The sequence below is a fragment of the Anas platyrhynchos genome, chromosome 12 (genome assembly GCF_047663525.1).
Source record: "Anas platyrhynchos isolate ZD024472 breed Pekin duck chromosome 12, IASCAAS_PekinDuck_T2T, whole genome shotgun sequence".
Taxonomy (NCBI): domain Eukaryota; kingdom Metazoa; phylum Chordata; class Aves; order Anseriformes; family Anatidae; genus Anas; species Anas platyrhynchos.
Genome location: NC_092598.1, coordinates 335,592 through 352,463, shown reverse-complemented (window position 1 = coordinate 352,463; position 16,872 = coordinate 335,592). Strand labels below are relative to the sequence as shown.

Sequence of the window (16,872 nt, the reverse complement as noted above, 5' to 3'; positions counted from 1 at the left end):
GCCAGCATCGGTCCCCCCTGGTGACAGCCACCCACCTCTCCCCAGCAGGCTGGCATTAAACGCGTGCCCATGGGTTTGGTTTACTGTTGGCTCCCCCAGCAGCGGCTGGGCTCGAAGCCAGGCTCAGTTCCATCCCCGAGCAGCCACTGGGGTGTGCTCAGCCTCCCTCAGGGCCGTGGGCTGTGTCCCCACTGCGGCATGCCGCTGTGGTGGGCTCACCGGCCCCAGACCATTCGTGCTGTGCAGAGCAGAGGGGCCCCCACCGTGGCCACCTGCCCCCATCGCGGCCACCGTGCTGCCAGGGCTGCCCAGGGCCCGATGTGCTCAGTTACTGCAGCACACGCAGGCAGAGAGCTCGGTGGTGCTTTTTTTTCCAACTATTGATCTGGTGCTTTGAGAGGGGAAAAAAAAATCTCCTTGGCTGTCTAAACACTATTGATCTGTGCCGGGAAGCCGCACGGACAGGGAAGGGCGTGGAGAAATTGAAATTTCATTTCCGACAACTTGTTCCTGTTATTTTTACCCTTCTGGACTGCAAGAAACACAGAGCAGCAGCCTCGGTCGATACCTCCTCCAGCAGCTGGATGCGGCTCTGCGAGGCAGCTCAGGGAATCGCAGACAGGCCCAGCAGGCCAGGGATAGCTGCCCCAGGGGCACAGCACCAAGCTCGGTGCTGCTGCTGGCCCTCTGGCCATGGGCTGCAGCGTTCCTTGGGGCCAACGATGGGTCTGGAGCATGGCACAAGGGCGGCACACAGACAAGAGGGTGCAAGAAAACGTGAGGCTGGTGAGGACAGCACAAGGGTGCTGCAAGGCTCAGCACATGTGCCAGTACTGAGCACACGAGCACCAGGAGTTCCCTGAAGGACACCTGAGCAGAGTCCGGGGTCACCAGGTTCTGGTTCCAGGCATTGTCCCAAGAACCGGGCCAGGGCTGTGCCAGGGCAGCGCATGATGACGTGCCAGGGACGCAGCACAGCTGAGGGGGAGCATGGCACGCAAAGGCTGCGGTGAGGGCTGCGGGCACTGGGGGGGGGGGGGCTGCTCCCCAGAGAGGGACCTGCTGTTGCCAGAGGGAGGCCAGGGGCCCTCACATAGCTCCAGGCCATCGGCAGTGCCGCGCTTTCACAGGAGCCCCCTGCTCAGCATCTCCCGCTGGCACCAGGCGCTCCTGAGATGGGGAGCACCAATGCCAGGCAGCGATGGCAGGGCTGCATGGGCAGGGCTGGGTGGTGTCCCTGGCTGCCCCTCCCCAGGGCCGTGGGTTGTTCAGAGCCAGGGGGAAAGGCCCAGCCCCTGTTCTGGCCTTCCAGCAGCGAGAATGACCAAAACATGGCACATCCAGGGAGGTTCCTGCACCCCTGGGACAGCCTGAGAGGCCCTGGGGAGGGCTGCCAGGAGCAGAGGCGGCGATGGCAGAGCTGAGCAGCTCCACCCGGCAGCGTCAGCAGGAGATGGAGCGCTGCCAGGCCCAGGTGAGTGGTGCAGGGCCCTGTGCCCACCCCAGGCACGAGGTGCACGGCACAGGCTGGTGGCTGGGCAGTGCAGGAGGCCCTGGCCAGCCCCTGCCAGCACAAAGCGCATCCACAGGGGCTGGGGGCAGCACAAGGGCTTGGGGCGGGCATCCAGGCCTGCTGCAGCTGCTCCAGTCCTGGTGCCTCCATTTCCCACAGCAGCCACACGTCGCAGCGGCATCACTGCAGCAATGGTAGGATGCTCAGGTGTCTGAGAGCCCCTTGGGGGCTGCCTGAACACACACAGGTCGTTGCTTGGGAGGGGAGGAGGTCTGCACCCACCAGTCATTAATACAGTTCCTTGCTGCTCTCTAACCACAACCTGGGCCACCCGTACAGTCATTCAAACCCAGTGCCTGGCAGGAGCTGCAGAAAGAGCTGGCTACTAGGTACCAGCCACAGCAGTGAGACAGACAGCTGCTGCTTGTGCTGTGTCCTAGGGCCAGAGGCAAGCAGAGGTGCCAGAGCCCCGGCAAGGAGAGCCCCAGGCATGCCAGGACACAGAGCAGCAGGAGCTGGAGCCAGCACACGTGCTGGCCTCCTTACAGGCGCTGCAGCTGGACCTGGACTTCTGCAGGGGCAGGAACTGCAAGCGGTTGGTCCAGCTACAGCAGCAAGAGTGCGTGGTGGAGCAGAAACACCAGGACTTGGTCTTTCTGATGCAGCACTACCAGGAGGTGATAGGCAAGGTACCACTGCTGGGTGCAGCGGCCGTGGGCCAGGCTGTCCTCAGCCACATGTTCCCTGCAGCCAGCTCCATGCAGCTGAGGCACCATCCCTGCCCGACAGCCTTGCCTGTGCAAATGGGCAGTGATCAACCCACCCAGCCCCAAAACAAGGCAGGCATTGTTACTGCAACCCAGTGGAGCAGAGCTGGGGGCCTGCAGTCCATCATGGTCCCCCTGACACCCTTCCAGTGGTGGCTCCAGCCATCCTAGCGTTGGTGGCACCTTGCAGCCCACAGCTTGTGAGACATGGAGCTGGGCTCACTGCCCTCCTCACAGGCCCACACCCTGGGGCTGCTGGGTGTCCATCAGTCACCACTTGCAGCAGGAAGGGCAGCAGGGGGCTGTATGAGTGACCTGAGGGCCGGGAGTCTGCAGCCGTTCTGCCCCACTTCTGGGTCCGGCCACATCCCTCTGCCAAAGGTGTTCCAGGAGCCCATTGCTCGCAGGCTGCCCCAAACCAGCTGCCTCTGCAGCCCCAGCCCCTCTACAGGCAGAGCACAGGTGGCCTGCGGGAGTCCTACACCTGGCCACACACCGATGCTGCACCTCTCCGCAGGGCCAGAAGGATGAAGCCGTGCAGACAGAGGTCACCTACGCAGGCTCCCATGACAACGCTGACACCAGCCGTGGGCTTCCCAAAGGGCACGCGGAGCTGCTGGAGCAGGTCTGTGCTGGTGGCCCAGCACCCACAGCACCAGCACCTGGGGCTGGCTGGGAGCTGGCAGACAGCAGCAGGCTGTGCTGCTCCTGCAGGTGGTGCTGGAGGCAGAGGCAAAGCACTGCAGGCAGAAGCGGACCGCTGAGACGCTCCAATGCTGGGCACAGGACACGCTGCGGGCTGAGCACAGCGCTGCCAAGGAAGGTGGGGTGAGGGAGGACAGGGACACCCAGGGCCATGGGGCTGGGACGTGCGAGGTCTGCAGCCTGTGGCGTGTACCCCAGGGCTGCCTGCTCTGGCTACCTCTATCAGGCAGCCCAGGGCTTGCCAGTGGTGGCAGAGAGCAGCGAGGGGACTCCAGGTACCCAAAAGGGTCAGCCAACGTGCCGCTGGAGGATGAGGCGGCACAGCAGGAAGACAGGAGGCAGCAGGCAGTGCAGGCCTCCCCAGCAGTACCTGCACCTCCACAGCCTACAGCGGCACGTAGTCCCTCCTGGGACAATGGCAGGGAAAGGCTGAGAGCCTGTGGGCACGAGGCTCCCTGTGCACTTGGAACATCGCTGGCTGCAGGGTTACAGGGCAACTCTGGAACGGTGAAGAAGCAGCGCCCATAGCACAACAGGGTCTCCAAGTTGGGGGGAAGCAGCCCAGGGGGGCACAGGAACCCTGTGGAGAGCAAATGTCCCAAAGCCACACTGCAGGGCTGTGTGCTCTGCTCTGCTTCCACTGGAAGCTCAGGGAGGGGCCCAGGGTGGCAATGCCAGCCTGCCCCTGTCCCGGGCAGCCCAGAATCAGCAGCAGCGTGCAGAGGAGCAGTCCTGCCCGAGCCCAGGGAAGGGCACGCAGCGTGAGGCCGGCCGCCGGGCAGAGGATGAGCTGCGGGCACTGCAGGAGCAAGCAGCCAGCAGCGAGGCAGAGCTGGCGCAGAGCAGGTACGCAGGGTTCATGGCTGGCTGCCCCCAGCACAGCCCCAGCCCTGCCCCTGCCCTTTCCCTGGGGCTGCCAAATCTGGGGCTGGGCCTTTGCCTGCAGGGCACTGGCAGCGTGGCTTCAGACAGAGCTGAGCCAGTGGCAGTGGAAACAGCAGGTGACCCTTGAGCAGGCAACGCAACACATGCATGCCACGGCCCGTGCCAAAGAGAAGCTGCAGAGGAGCCAGGAGCAGCTCCACGCCCTAAGGGAGCAGGTAGGCAGCAGGCAAAACCTGCAACAGTGTCCCTGGATCAGCCTGGCCCCACAGACAACCCAGTACATGTCCAGTGCCAGGCACAAGCTGCCACGCTGTAGGAACTGGAGGAAGAGCTTTGATGTCAGCAGGAGGGGAAAGAAAAGCTCCACCAAGAGCTGCACCAGGCAAAGGACTGGACAAGCAGCCTTCTAGAAAGAGAATAAATAGAGCCCTGCAATGCAGCCTGTGCAGCAGTGAGGGGTCAGCAAGGGGAGGGAAGGCACAGCACACAGCACCCACTAATGCTGTGCCTTTGCTGCAGCTGAGGGTGCAGGAGGATCAAAGCCAGGGCCTGCAGCGCAGCCTGGCTCAGCTGCAGGAAGAGCTGGGAGCCACCCGGGCCCGGGAGCAGCAAGGCCTGCAGCAGCTTAGCGGGGCCAAGGAGACCATCCAAGACCTACAGCAGGAGGTAGCCTCCAGCAGAAAGCACGAGGCAGAGCTGCTGCGACAGGTAAGGGCACAAAAAGCACAGCCCTAGACACAGCCAGCCACCAGGCAGCGCTGCAAAGGGACAGAGCTGCAGAGAGCACTTCCCTGCTCCTGCGCAGGACTAGCCCCAGGGAGGAGCCCAAGCTTGGCCAGCCACGCTCCCAGCCCCACCACTTCGCCTGCAGGTGCAGGATGTGGCAACCCTACAGGCAGAGCTGGCCCAAGCCCAGCAGAAGAAAGCCAAGCAGGAGGAAAAGATTGCAGCCTATAAGGAACAGATGCAGCAGCTCCACTTGGAACTGAGGAAGCTCCAGGAGGCCCAGGAGCAGAGCAAGCAGCAGGTAAGCATGCCCTAAGCCTTCCACCTGGCACCTGTGCTCATCCTGCATGTCTCCCACTGCCCCCTCTGCCTCCCACAGGCCCACTCCCTCCAGCAGAGGCTGCAGGAGCTGAGCAGCCAAGCCCAGCACTGGCAGCAGTTGCACCAGGACAGTCAGCAAGCTCTGGCTCTGCGGGAAGAGGAGCTGGTTGTTTACAAGGTGGAGATGGCTTTCCTCAAGGAAGAGCTCAGCAAGGCCATGGAGCAGCTGCAGGACAGGACCGCGCAGCACCACAGCTCAAGGACAGCAGGAGTGCAGGCTGAGCCCCTGACACCAGAGAACAGACCCTGGCCCACAGGCACGGCAGAGGTGGAGAGGACGTGCCAGGGGATGGCTCACTGCAGAGCCCAGGCCAACGCAGGAGGAAGCTGTGGCTCTGTAAGCAGCAGCAGGGCTGAACATCATGTTCTTAAGTAGCCGTCTGTTGGGTTGCTAGAAATGAGCCCCCAGCATGAAACTAACACCTCACCACAGTCTGTAGCCAGTAGTGCTGGAGCAATGTTGTTTCTCTGATCCTGACAGCTCTCCCAAAACACAGGCAACTACTCCAGACCTGTGGCTCAGCCCCGAAGGCTGCTGCCCCAGCACAGCCTTGTTCCTGCACCTTCCTTCTGCCCTAGGCACATACAGGCTGAGCACAGCAGTCATGTGGGGTCACCCACAGCACAGGGTGTTGTTTTTTTCAGGTAGTAACCCTGCGCACTTCCCACACGCTGGGATGGTCTAACAGCAGCAGGCCGCACCAGGAGAGGGAGCTGCTGCTGGTCAACATCAGCCAGCGTGCGAAAGAGCAGATGTGAGTAAGAAGCCCTAGCCAAGCAGAGAGGGGCAAGTACCTGTCTTCTCACACCAACTCACTCAACTTACACCTCATTTTCAGGCAGTCAAGTGAGAAACGAGGGCAGAAGACCCAGCAGCAAATCAACCACGCTGCAGAGCTGACAGGCAACAAGGAGTAAGTGATGAACACAGGGACTGGGTCTGAGCAGTTCACGCTGCCCACAGGGGTTTATAAGACAAATGAACAACTACTGCCTCACCTCATCTCCCCTGCTTTTCTGTCTTCCAGGCATCTTCAGGACACATTGGGCAGCTTGCAGGTAGAAAACAAGTACCTCAGGGTCAGAACACATGAGCAGCACCACAAGGGTGAGCAGATGAAGGTGAGCAGAATTCCTGGCCCAAAACAGTGCTGAAACAACCCTCCCTTGTGTGCAGGGACAGCTGGGCACCAGTTACTTACCCAGAGCTCTGGTCACAGACAAACTGCCTTTGCAGTATTCCAGGCCAGGTCTGTGCCAGGCACAGGCTGTCTTTGCCCTCTAAGCCAGTGTAATTCTGTGCCTTGTCCCCGGCTGTACAGGGCAGCAACTTGACTACAGGAGCCACGCACAACTCTGCAGGGCTGCCTCTACCCAGAACTCAGCTCCAGGATGAGAAGTGACGCAAAACAAACAAAAAAAAAAAGGTTAAAGACTGACAACCTTTAAACAAATAAAATTCTTTCTGTTCTGTAGCAAAAGTAGTGCCAAGCACCAAAACCTTCCAGGGCTACAAGCTGTAGCAAGCCTCACAGCAGTCAGATAAGCTGAGCACTCCCCTAAGACTCAGCTGCTCTTGAAAATCTTTAAGCCTCGTGGCAATGGGCATTCTTTTCTCAGAGGCCAAAGCGGGCTGGGGTGCGTCGTGGTGTCAGGGGCTCCCCCTGCTCCTTCCGCCCAGGTGTGTAGATTTTAGTAGATCTGCCAGTAAAGGACAAGAGTGATTAGTGGAGAATACAATTATTAGTGGAGAATACAATTTTTCCCTGCACCAGGAGCACCTGTGAAGAAGTTGGAATCCTCCATGCAGCTCACTACTGCTCTTAAGCAGGCAACTGATGGCCAGCTAGTGCCAGCACCCACCTTGCGCTGCCCAGCGGGTTACGGCGCTCCTGCTCCTCCCGGCGGGCACGCAACTGCTCCTCAGCCAGAGCCATCTCTTCCTCCATGGCAGACACTTCCTCCTTGGCACGGCGGCGGTTTTCCTGGGGCAAAGCAGCAGCAGATCAGGGACTGGCAGGACTCTCTGCAGGCCCGCAAGTCTGATCCCTCCACATTAAAAAACAAAAACAAACAGAAAAACAGACCCCCACCCAGGAACAGGTATGCTGTATGCCGTGGAGCTGTGTATAGCAGGGAACCCACTCAGGCAACACTCCTTTCCAGTGTAGTAGCCTGCTGTCTGTCTGTCAGCTGGGCCTGAGCAGGAGACTCACCTGGCGCGACTTGCCAGCATGTTTGATACTGTAGAACATGGGTCCCAGCTCTGCCAGCCACTCTCCATCCACAGCAGTGACACACTGCATGTATTCCTGCAGTGAAAGAAGGGAAGACCAGGGTAGCAGGACGACACGCAGCGTCTGGACGCCATTGCCAGAGCCACGGCAGCTCCCACCCTCCTCCACTTGCTGACGGCAGTTCCAAAGCAAGGACTTTACTCCTTCCAGACAATTCCTCCAGGCCTCAGAAGCTGCTATGGGCAGGACTTGGTGAGACTACAAAGATGTCCCACATATGCCAGGAAAATGTATCACAAAAGAGAAAAACAAGGCCCTACAGGCGACAGAGACGTGTGTGGGCAGTAGAAATGTGAAAGGCTGAGAACTACACCCTCCAATAGATCCTACCATCACAGCAAAGCCCTCTCACCTTCCTCAAAGCACTCTCTACCCTTCCTGCTAGCCCTCATCTCAAGTTTACCTTGGTGGTCATGACCAGCTCATGATACACAATGTAGTCTGGTGTGTAGCCCATGCCAAACAGAGAGCTTGTGGGATGCAGGTGACAGGGCATGCCTGTGCGGATGTTCACGTACTCCCCAATGCCCTGCACAAAGAAGTGTGGTTAATACATCAATTCCCAGCAGGGGCCTCTCATCCCCCAGACAGGTACAGGCTCCTCTTACCTTCAGCTTTGCAGCTTGATGGAAATACGCAGCACAGATGCACTTCCTGACAACATCCCAGTCAGTACCACAGGATGCTAGGCTCATCCGCTGCTGCACCATAATGTCCTTGAGCTGGGCACGCACCTCCCGCACCTGCAAAGACGTGCAGCAGTCAGATCCCTCTCTTATGTGAGGCTCCCTCCCCCAGCCTCCTTGCCACAGCCTCACCTTCCTCATGGCCTTGGCATGAATGAAGTGCTGGTTGCACCACAGAGTAGAGTAGTTGTTGTTTTTCCACTGCAGATAAACATTCAGGTAAGTCAAGTGATCGCTCTCTGGGACAGCAAACTTCTCCCGCACTTGGTCACTCTCTTCCTCTCGACCCTGAAGAGTACGCAAAGAACACAGGTTAGCCAGAGCGCAGGTAAAGGCCCTAAGCTGCTGGAAGAGCAAACAGGTACCTTAGGCCGATAGAAGATGGCAGGCACAGACAACATGGAGACAATTAGCAGGATCTCAGAGCTGCAGCCCATGTCACAGGAAACAATGAGCATTTTGGAGAGTGCAGGGTCCAGTGGGAACTCCACCATGAGACGTCCTGTTGATGTCAGACCACCTGCAGGAATACCGTAAGGATCCATAGAGCAACTGGACAGGTCCTCAAAGTCCCATGGGTTGGCAGCCTGCCCCAGCAGCCAGTACCTGTGTTATCCAGGGCTCCCAGGATCCACAGCTGGTACATGGAGTTCAGCATGTTGTCCTCAGGTGGTGGATCCATGAAGTGGAACTGCAGCAGGTCCTGCACACCCAGGGACTTGAGCAAAAGCACTACATTGGCAAGGTTGGTGCGCTGGATCTCGGGCACTGTGGTTGTTAGCAGCTCATTCTTGTAGGCGCTCTGGGTGTAGAGCCTGGGGAGCAGATGCCAAGAGCATGTCCCTCCCCTTCAGGCCAATGCATCCCTCTCTGAATGAGCAGCAGTTCCCAACCCAGCCAGGCCCTGCACGAGGCAGCAGCTCTGCACTCAGCTAGGCCAACGAACAGAGCCCCAGGGAAGAAGCTCTCCCAAGGCCACAGTGCAGCCTCCCCAGCACACAAGTGCCTGGAGTGCAGCACGAGGTACACCCTCCTCGTGTACAGCCTTTCCCTGGTCGCAGACCAGTCTTAAAGCAAAGCCTTGAGACGGCTGCCTTTAGCTTGGCTATCGTCCTGAGAACATCAAAGCAGCTGGCTCAGCAATGGGGAACAGCCACAGGTAAAGATTGGCAAGGTAAGATCATCTCCACAACCAGTTCAAGACAATGAACAGTTCTCCAGTGAAAAATGAATAAATAAATAAATAAATAAATAAATAAATAAATAAATATCCAGATGCCAAGCTAAATAAATAAATAAATATCCAGATGCCAAGCTGCCGTATGGCAGGAATAGGAACTAGGAACACCAGTGATGTGCCTACCTGAAGCAGTGACCTGGGCCCGTTCTGCCAGCTCGGCCTGCCCTCTGATTGGCATTGGCTTGACTGATGGGATAGATCTGCAGCGCATCCATGCCTATACGGGGATTGAAAACCTGCAGGGCACAAGAAAAACAGACTGAAGCAAGGGGAAGGCTGGGTCACTGGCAAAGAACTCCATCAACCCAACCCCAGAGATGACAGACATGAACAGTCCAGGAAACCTTTGCATACCTTCAACTTGCAGTAGCCAGAATCAATCACAAACATGATGCCATCCACTGTCAGTGAAGTCTCTGCAATGTTAGTAGCAACAATGCACTTCCTCACCCCATCTGGAGCCTGCAAGAACACCACGCATCAGTCAGTTTGTTGGGCAACGGCTTCTACACCACTGAGGAAGAACCCAGAACCCAGACAGGAGTGACTGAGTGACTGGAAGTTGAAGGGGGCAAATGCTTTCCCTCACCCTCTATGTGCAATACAAAAGACATCTCTGCACCTCTTGCTCATGCCAACTAGAGTCTTCCCTACACTAATCTCCCATCTGCCCAGTTCCATCAGAGAGTATGCATCAGCACCTTCTGGAAGATCTTGGCCTGTAAGTCTGAGGGCAGCTGAGAATAGATGGGCAGTACAGCAAGAGCAGGCGCCTTCTCCAGTTCCTCGAGGTGCTCCACAATTTGCTCTGAGGTTACCTAGACACAAAGAGGAGTATTAACATAAGATTGAAACAAAAAATGGGTGGGACAGTGCCTGCCCTTCCATCCAGCTCACCTCAATGTCCTCCTGGCCAGGCATGAAGACAAGGATATCACCAGGAGCACCAGACAAATGGACCTGCAGGGCTTGTTTCACAGCAGCCTCCACATAATCCTCTTGTGGGGTCTGAAAGACACAGCCCGAATTACAGACACCAATAATCTCACCTGCCCCATCCTGTGTGTAAGGCTGCATCACAGCATGGGTACCCCACTGCTTTCCTCTCTGTCCACTGCAGAGTGAGGTACACCCAAGCCATAACCCCCCTCACACTTCAAACTCTCTCACATTGACCTTACCTTGCTGAAAAGAATATCAACAGGAAAAGTGCGCCCAGGAATGTGGAAAATGGGAACGTTCCCGAAGAAGGAGGCAAACTTATCTGCATCCATGGTGGCAGAGGTGACAACAAGCTTCAGGTCCGAGCGTCGTGCTACCACCTAGAAAATATATGAAAGGAAGAATAGACAAGTGGCATTTGTGCATGGGTCCAGGCTACTTCCACCACTACTGAGACAACAGGACAGGATGGAGCTTCCACCATACTCTAGAGGCAATGACCACTAATGCCAGGGAAGGCATATGCTATATAGCCCGTCCAGTTATAAAGATAGTCTGACACCAGCCAAAAAAGCCTTATACCTGCAAGCATCTCTGTACCTAGAGCTTCTTAGTTAGCCAGCAAGCCTCTGGCAACACACTAAGGCAGATTTAAACCCTCAGAACCAAGGATCAGGATGTTTGAGCAGCAAGTGCAGTCAGAGATGTGGGAGCCTCTTCATTTCCCTTTCCCAGGCCTGGGAGAGAAGCACCGCCTCTGCCAATATTCTGCCCAAAGACCAGTTCACGCACCCTATGCCACTGTCTTAGAATCTTCCCGTAGCCCAACTTGCACACACCTCCCGTAACAGGCCAAAGAGCACATCAGTGTTGAGTGAGCGCTCATGCGCCTCATCCATGATGATAGCACTGTAGTTGTCCAGGTCAGCCTCTCGCAGTGACTCACGAAGGAGGATCCCATCTGTCATGTATTTGATTATCGTGTTCTCTGACGTGCAGTCCTCAAAGCGGATGGCATAGCCCACCTGGGAGGGCAGAGATATCAGCAAGTCTTCACCAGCCCTGTGCACTCACTGCCAACAGGCTGCACCCTCGCACGTGCTGCCAGACTCACCTCCTCTCCCAGACGCACTCCCATCTCTTCGCTGACCCGCTTGGCAACAGACATGGCTGCCACTCTGCGGGGCTGGGTGCAGCCAATCATGCCGTAGTCTGTGTAGCCGTCCTCATGGAGGTACTGCGTCAGCTGAGTTGTCTTCCCACTACCCGTCTCCCCTACCACAATCACAATGCTGTTGTCCCTGAAGAAAGAGAAAGAGCATTTCTTCGTACACCACAAAGAAAGACTTTTTCGTTTGCAGCTCTGGTTGGCCACCCAAGAGTTGTCCTGCTTTAGCAGGAGAACTGCCATCAACCAGACAAAGCAATTTTTTTTATTTTTTTTTTCTCTGAGGGTACAACTTCAAACAGGCCCTCTATCGAGGAAAAATTCTCACTTGGGTTCCAGTGATGTAAGCCAATGCCACAGGGTTGCACTAGGACCAACTGCCTAACAACCGTACCTGAGGATGGAGAGCAACTCCTGCTGCACAGCAAAGATGGGCAGATACTGTCTCTGCTCCAGGATCGATTTCTTCTTGGCAAACTCACTCCTTGCTTCACTTTTTTCTTTCATGTGTTCAGCAAACTTCTGCTCAGTCCTAAAGAAACACCAGAAACCTTAAAACTATCTCTCCACACACTTTGCTACACCTACTGCCCCATCACCAGCTGAACAGGAGCAATTCAAAGGAAGGATTACTTGTAATCCACTTTGCCATCTTCTGTCACCATCTCATCCTTCTCCTCCTCTTTCTTGATTCCCATAATGTCTCCCAGTTTTGTGCCTGCCAGCTCCCAGTGTTTATGCTGAGCCTGGGAAGGCAGAGAGCAGTGTAAGTGCCACAGTTGGGACTGCAAAAATCATTCTTCTGCACTCCTACTCGTAAGGCTAGGAAAGCATTTTAGCTTCACATTTCCTTAGTGCTATGAGAGAGAACACACATCCCATTCCTACATCAGGTCTCCCTCTTCCAACTGAATTGTGACAGACCTTTTAGACACTGGTCTGGATACAGACACTTCAAGCACAGGATGACCAACAGCCTCCTAAGACAATGGTTCCAGCTGCTGACAGTTCCATTAAATTTGCACTTACATCTACACAAATCTGAACCAGAGATAATCTTCCTGCTCTCAACAGGTACCCTCAGGTACTCCCAACTTTCTGTTTTCTTTCACCTCTTGTATCAGGAGGTCAGCTTCTGCCTTCATTCCACTCATAGTACACCTGCCTCAAATCCAGCTCAGTTTCAGTTTACCATGTATCTGCGTTTTACCCACCACTATCACATAAGCTTTATAGAAAATCTCTCTATTAGGCACGCACCCACAAAGACTAATACACTACCTTACTGCATGCTCCTCCTCAAAACTCTTTTGTTGAGACAAGATCTCCCCTGCTGCCACCCACACTAACTGCTGTCCATCTGAGCTACCCTGTATTCTTTCACCCGTTCTCTTCTTTCATGATTCAAATATCCTTTGGATCAAACTTCTCTGCACAAGTGCACAATTTACATCCCAGGCAGTGCCTGAGAAAATCACATCACTACAGCTGTTTATGAGACAATGCAATGAACTGGGCTACCAGGATATCCCGGGTCACAAACACACGGTGGACATCTTATCACTGCCACCAAGGCCTGTGTTCTACACAGCCCAAGCAAAGGCTGTGAAGCCCTGCATTGCACAAAGTCACGAACAGCGGGGCAGTAGGACAAAAGGTCGTAGCATACCCTCTTACGCTCCTTTTGCTCCCTATGCTTGCGCACCAGCTGGCTGCCTTTCCGAGCTATGATGGCCAAATCAGAAGTGGCATCTTTGACAGGGATGACCGGCTCTGGCTAGAGGAAAAAGGCATTGCTTCAATACAGACAGCTCACACATGTGAGGCTCCCTGCCATTAGAACCTTCAACCACAGCCCCTACCTGCTTGGTGAAGACAATCCTCCCATCTAGGAATGGAGGCACCAGATTATGCACCAGCAGATGCACTTTGGCTGAATTATCCTCTTCAAAATCTTCATCTACTTCAATCCGATGAACTACACCACTGGTCAGCATGCGATTTGTCTCCCACCGCTCGTTGTCCTGCAGGAAACGAAATATCAAAGGACTTTAGCTATTACTTTCCACCACCTAAAACTCAAGAACAATCAAGAGACTCCTTTACACCTACCCTACAGTATATAGAGCTCAAAGCAACTGCAAGGCAATAAATAAGGCAACACGGCTTGCTGCAAAGCACTACAGGACTGTGACCAAGTCATGATGGCATAAAAGTGGAAGCTAAAAGCAGGAAGCTGCTGAAGGCAAACCTGTAGCTGATTTGCAATACACACCACGGTTATGCTGCATGGCTTCAAGTACTGAAATGATCTAGGGCTGCGTCTGCTGGTCTTCCTTCCCCCAAAAGGGAAAGAGTCTAGAGCCCCACAGATGAAACTAAGTAAGCCTGGAACGTGTATAACAACTAACACTGAAGGTTCTAGCTCAGGGAACCCAAAAATACGCACTTGGGAAAAAAAAAAAACAAAAAAAAAACTAGAAGCAGCAGGATACAGGAAACACAGACAAGCAGGTCTGCACATTCAGAGCAGCCAGCTCTGCATCACGCCCCCACCTCATTGATCTGCCGCCGCTGTGCAGAGATGCGCTTCTGCTTCTGTTTGTGCAAGTGCTGCTCCCTCTTCTTCACATACTCCTCGGAGGAGTAGGCCAAGGGGTTGTGAAACTCGTCGTAGCCCTCGTCCATCATGTACCAGTCCCGGTCAGCTTGCTGCGAAGGGAGGCACAGCGCTGAGCTCTGCTGCCTGCTCGGGCTGTGCCGGGCCCCCCGCCGCTCCCCGTCTGGCCGCCGGGGGGAGCCCGCCCGCCGCCAGCGGCCCCGCCGCACGGCTCTCCCGGTGCCTCGGGGCCAGCAGCGGCAGCCCGGAGCCCGGCGTTCACCGGGCGCCCAGCTCCCGAGGCTCCTACCCGCTGGTCGTCCTCCCACTGCTGCCGTTCCTCCTCTGTCTCGAAGGCGATGCCCTCCTCCCCGTCCTCACGTCGCCCTGCAGAAGGCAAGCTGGTCAGCAGGCCCCCAGCCCCGCTGGGCTGTTGCTTGTGGAGGTAATCCCACAAAACCTGCCCTTGTGCTGCACAGGGGAAGAGGACTCGGCCACCGCCCAGCCTCGGCAGTCCTCTGCAGACTCCTCACCTCTGCCCCTGGACAGCCGTGGTGTGGCCCCCAGGTGTCTCCGGTCGTCAGCCCACTCGTTATACTTGTACGACGGTGTGGGCAGCGGCGTCTTGTCCGAGCACCTGCTTCTTACAGACCTGTGGGAACAGCACGAGGAAGGGATCAGTGCCTACAGCACGGTGCTAGTATGACACACACCCTCCTGCCCTTTCTTGCAGAGCGCTGGCTCACAGCCACACCCCCAGCTGCCGATACCTGTCCCGGTCTCTCCGATCCGTGTCCCGCAAGGATGATGCCCGGTGGCTGCGCTCTGAGTCCCGATAGGAAGGTGTTGGGGACGGAGATTCCCACTGTGAGCGGCGGGAACTGCTGTAACCACTGTCATCTTCCTCCCAGCTGGAGCGAGACGGCGTGGCTGCATCTAGCAGAGGAGATGATGATTGACCACCAGGGTTCACACCGTGGCCTTAGGCACCTGCAGCCACTTTCCACCTTCTACCATGGAGCACAGAGGGCACCCATCTGCTGTCCCTCTAAGAGAAGGAGCTGACACACCGACTCCACACCGACTCCAAGGAAAATTGCCAGAGGAACACATCTGTACCTCACAGACCCAGAATGAAACTCACTGGGCAGGGATCAGCCAGATCTTTGCACACAGCTGGCAGATCGCTCCCAGTCCTACATCCAGGAAGAGCCAGGAGTTTTATGCCTGGTCTAACCGCAGGCCTTAAAAAAACACCAGATTTTTAACTCACGTTCATCCTGACAAAAACAGCAGGAGCCCAAAAAAACCCACGCCCTTTCCCATTAGGTTTTACGTGAGAACTCTGCCAAGTCCCACTCCTACCTTTAGGACGATGCCTGGGACTCTCTGGTTCGCTCCTCCTGCTGCTCCGTTCTGATGAGCCGTCTCTCTCTGACCTGCTGCTGTGATGACTTCTGTCCCGCTCCTCTGGAGAGGGAAAGTACGATCAGATGCCCTGTGCACAAAGAGGCTTCCCAAGCCTACCCTAGAAAACACCCTGAGCACCAGTCAAGGGCAACAAAGAGGCTAAAGAACAAGCCCCACATCTCTAAGCAAGAAGAGTCACAAATATCTCAAACTGTTACCGCGGTCTCGTTTACGATCGTGGTTCCGATCCCTGCTGCGCTCCTTCTTCCGTTCCTTTTCCTCCTTGGAGGACGCAAAGACACCATGCTCACGGCGGTCTCTTTCCCGCTGCCGACTGCGTTCCCAAAATTCCTCGCTGACGCCTCCCGTGTAGGAAGGTGTTTCCACATGCACAGAACGATAATGCCTGGAAAGGCAGAGCAGAAAGAAAGGTTACAGAACTGAGGAACAGCTAGCCTTTAACTCGTCTCCCATAAGTCTAGTCCTAGTCCCCGCAATAGCAGAAGCCTGTGGTTGGGAACACTCTCTCCACCCTTTGCTGGCAGCCCAGAGTGCCTGCCGCTGTTTTCAGACACGAGCACTTCTAAGGATGCTGCTGCTTCCAGGTGTCAGGGGGCAGGCAACGACACGGACAGGACACCTGGTGCTTGTGGGCCTGACAGCACCTAAAAACACTCCCGGCCATCACGTCTCAGGGAGGGCACCAGCCCGGGAGCTGTTCTGGGCCCCCTCAGGTCCCTGGAGACACCCGCAGCCCTGCCGGCCGCACGGAGCTCACAGCCCCGAGGCGCCGCGCTCCCGCACGCGGCCGGTGCCCCGGCAGGGACCTGGCTGCCGCGGAGCCCTCGGGCCCCCGGGCGCGGCGGGGCCCTCACGGCGCTCACCTGTCCTTGCGGCCGCTCCGGGCGCTCCGGCCGCCCTCCTCCTCCTCGTCGTCGTCCTCCTCGGGGCTGCCCGCCTCGTCGCGGCCGTCCTCCCAATCCCTGTAGGAGCACACCCGGGACCGCTTCCCGCCGGCCGCCGCCTCCTCCTCGCGCTCCCGCCGCTTCTGCGCCGCCAGCACGTCCAGGCCCAGCAGCGAGGCCCGCGGCGCCGGCGCCTTGAAGACGTGCTGCTCGGCCGCGGCGCTGCGCCCCCGCAGCACCAGCCCGCCCGGCCCGGCCTCGGGGCCCGTCCCGGCCAGCCGATGCAGCGACCGCTCGCCCGCCTCCGCCTCCGCCATCGCCGCTACCGCCCCGCGCCGCGCCCCATGGGGCCTGGGGGCTGCGGCCCGGGCCCGCCCCGCCCCCGGGCGCTCAGCGACCGCGACCCCGCCCCGGCCCCGCTCCGAGCCCCCCGCGGGCGGACCGGCAACCACAGAGCCCCGCGGCCGCGGCACAGAGCGCCCCCGGCGGACTTCCGGCGGGGCGCGGGTGACGTCACGCGCTCGCGGAGGGCGCGGCCGGAAGAGAGCGGGCGGGGGCACGGCAGCGGCGCCACCCGAAAAAGCGCCCCCCCGGAAACCGCGGGGCACGGGCCTCGCTCAGGAAGGGCAGAGGCGGCTGCCGGCAGCC

At 57.2% G+C, this 16,872-nt stretch overlaps 2 protein-coding genes across 6 annotated transcripts; one reads left to right on the top strand and one right to left on the bottom strand.

Moving 5' to 3' along the window:
* Positions 1 to 922: 922 nt before the first annotated feature.
* Positions 923 to 6,435, top strand: PMFBP1 (polyamine modulated factor 1 binding protein 1). Of its 5 annotated transcripts, none has more exons than XM_072043837.1 (14): positions 923 to 1,009; positions 1,345 to 1,474; positions 1,954 to 2,202; positions 2,798 to 2,905; positions 2,995 to 3,103; positions 3,684 to 3,831; positions 3,932 to 4,085; positions 4,390 to 4,578; positions 4,742 to 4,897; positions 4,976 to 5,314; positions 5,623 to 5,732; positions 5,817 to 5,891; positions 6,006 to 6,099; positions 6,300 to 6,435. In XM_072043837.1, the coding sequence occupies exons 1-14, from the start codon at positions 951 to 953 to the stop codon at positions 6,378 to 6,380; spliced, it is 2,001 nt and encodes a 666-aa protein (XP_071899938.1). In that variant the 5' UTR covers positions 923 to 950; the 3' UTR covers positions 6,381 to 6,435. The 5 variants fall into 5 exon arrangements, with proteins under 5 accessions (XP_071899938.1, XP_071899941.1, XP_071899942.1 ...); XM_072043838.1 differs by having other exon boundaries at positions 936 to 1,009; positions 1,313 to 1,474; XM_072043840.1 differs by lacking the exon at positions 1,954 to 2,202.
* Positions 6,418 to 16,690, bottom strand: DHX38 (DEAH-box helicase 38). Its single transcript, XM_027466675.3, has 26 exons — positions 16,204 to 16,690; positions 15,538 to 15,725; positions 15,275 to 15,379; positions 14,680 to 14,845; positions 14,443 to 14,561; positions 14,220 to 14,296; positions 13,867 to 14,022; positions 13,173 to 13,334; positions 12,980 to 13,087; positions 11,944 to 12,056; positions 11,705 to 11,842; positions 11,257 to 11,443; positions 10,982 to 11,167; positions 10,382 to 10,522; positions 10,098 to 10,208; positions 9,902 to 10,018; positions 9,555 to 9,662; positions 9,324 to 9,436; positions 8,567 to 8,775; positions 8,326 to 8,480; positions 8,093 to 8,248; positions 7,883 to 8,017; positions 7,678 to 7,803; positions 7,194 to 7,289; positions 6,841 to 6,962; positions 6,418 to 6,678 (listed from the first exon to the last, which is right to left on the bottom strand). Exons 1-26 carry the CDS (start codon positions 16,539 to 16,541, stop codon positions 6,594 to 6,596), a joined length of 3,717 nt encoding a protein of 1,238 aa, XP_027322476.3. The 5' UTR covers positions 16,542 to 16,690; the 3' UTR covers positions 6,418 to 6,593.
* Between the last annotated feature and the right edge of the window lie 182 nt (positions 16,691 to 16,872).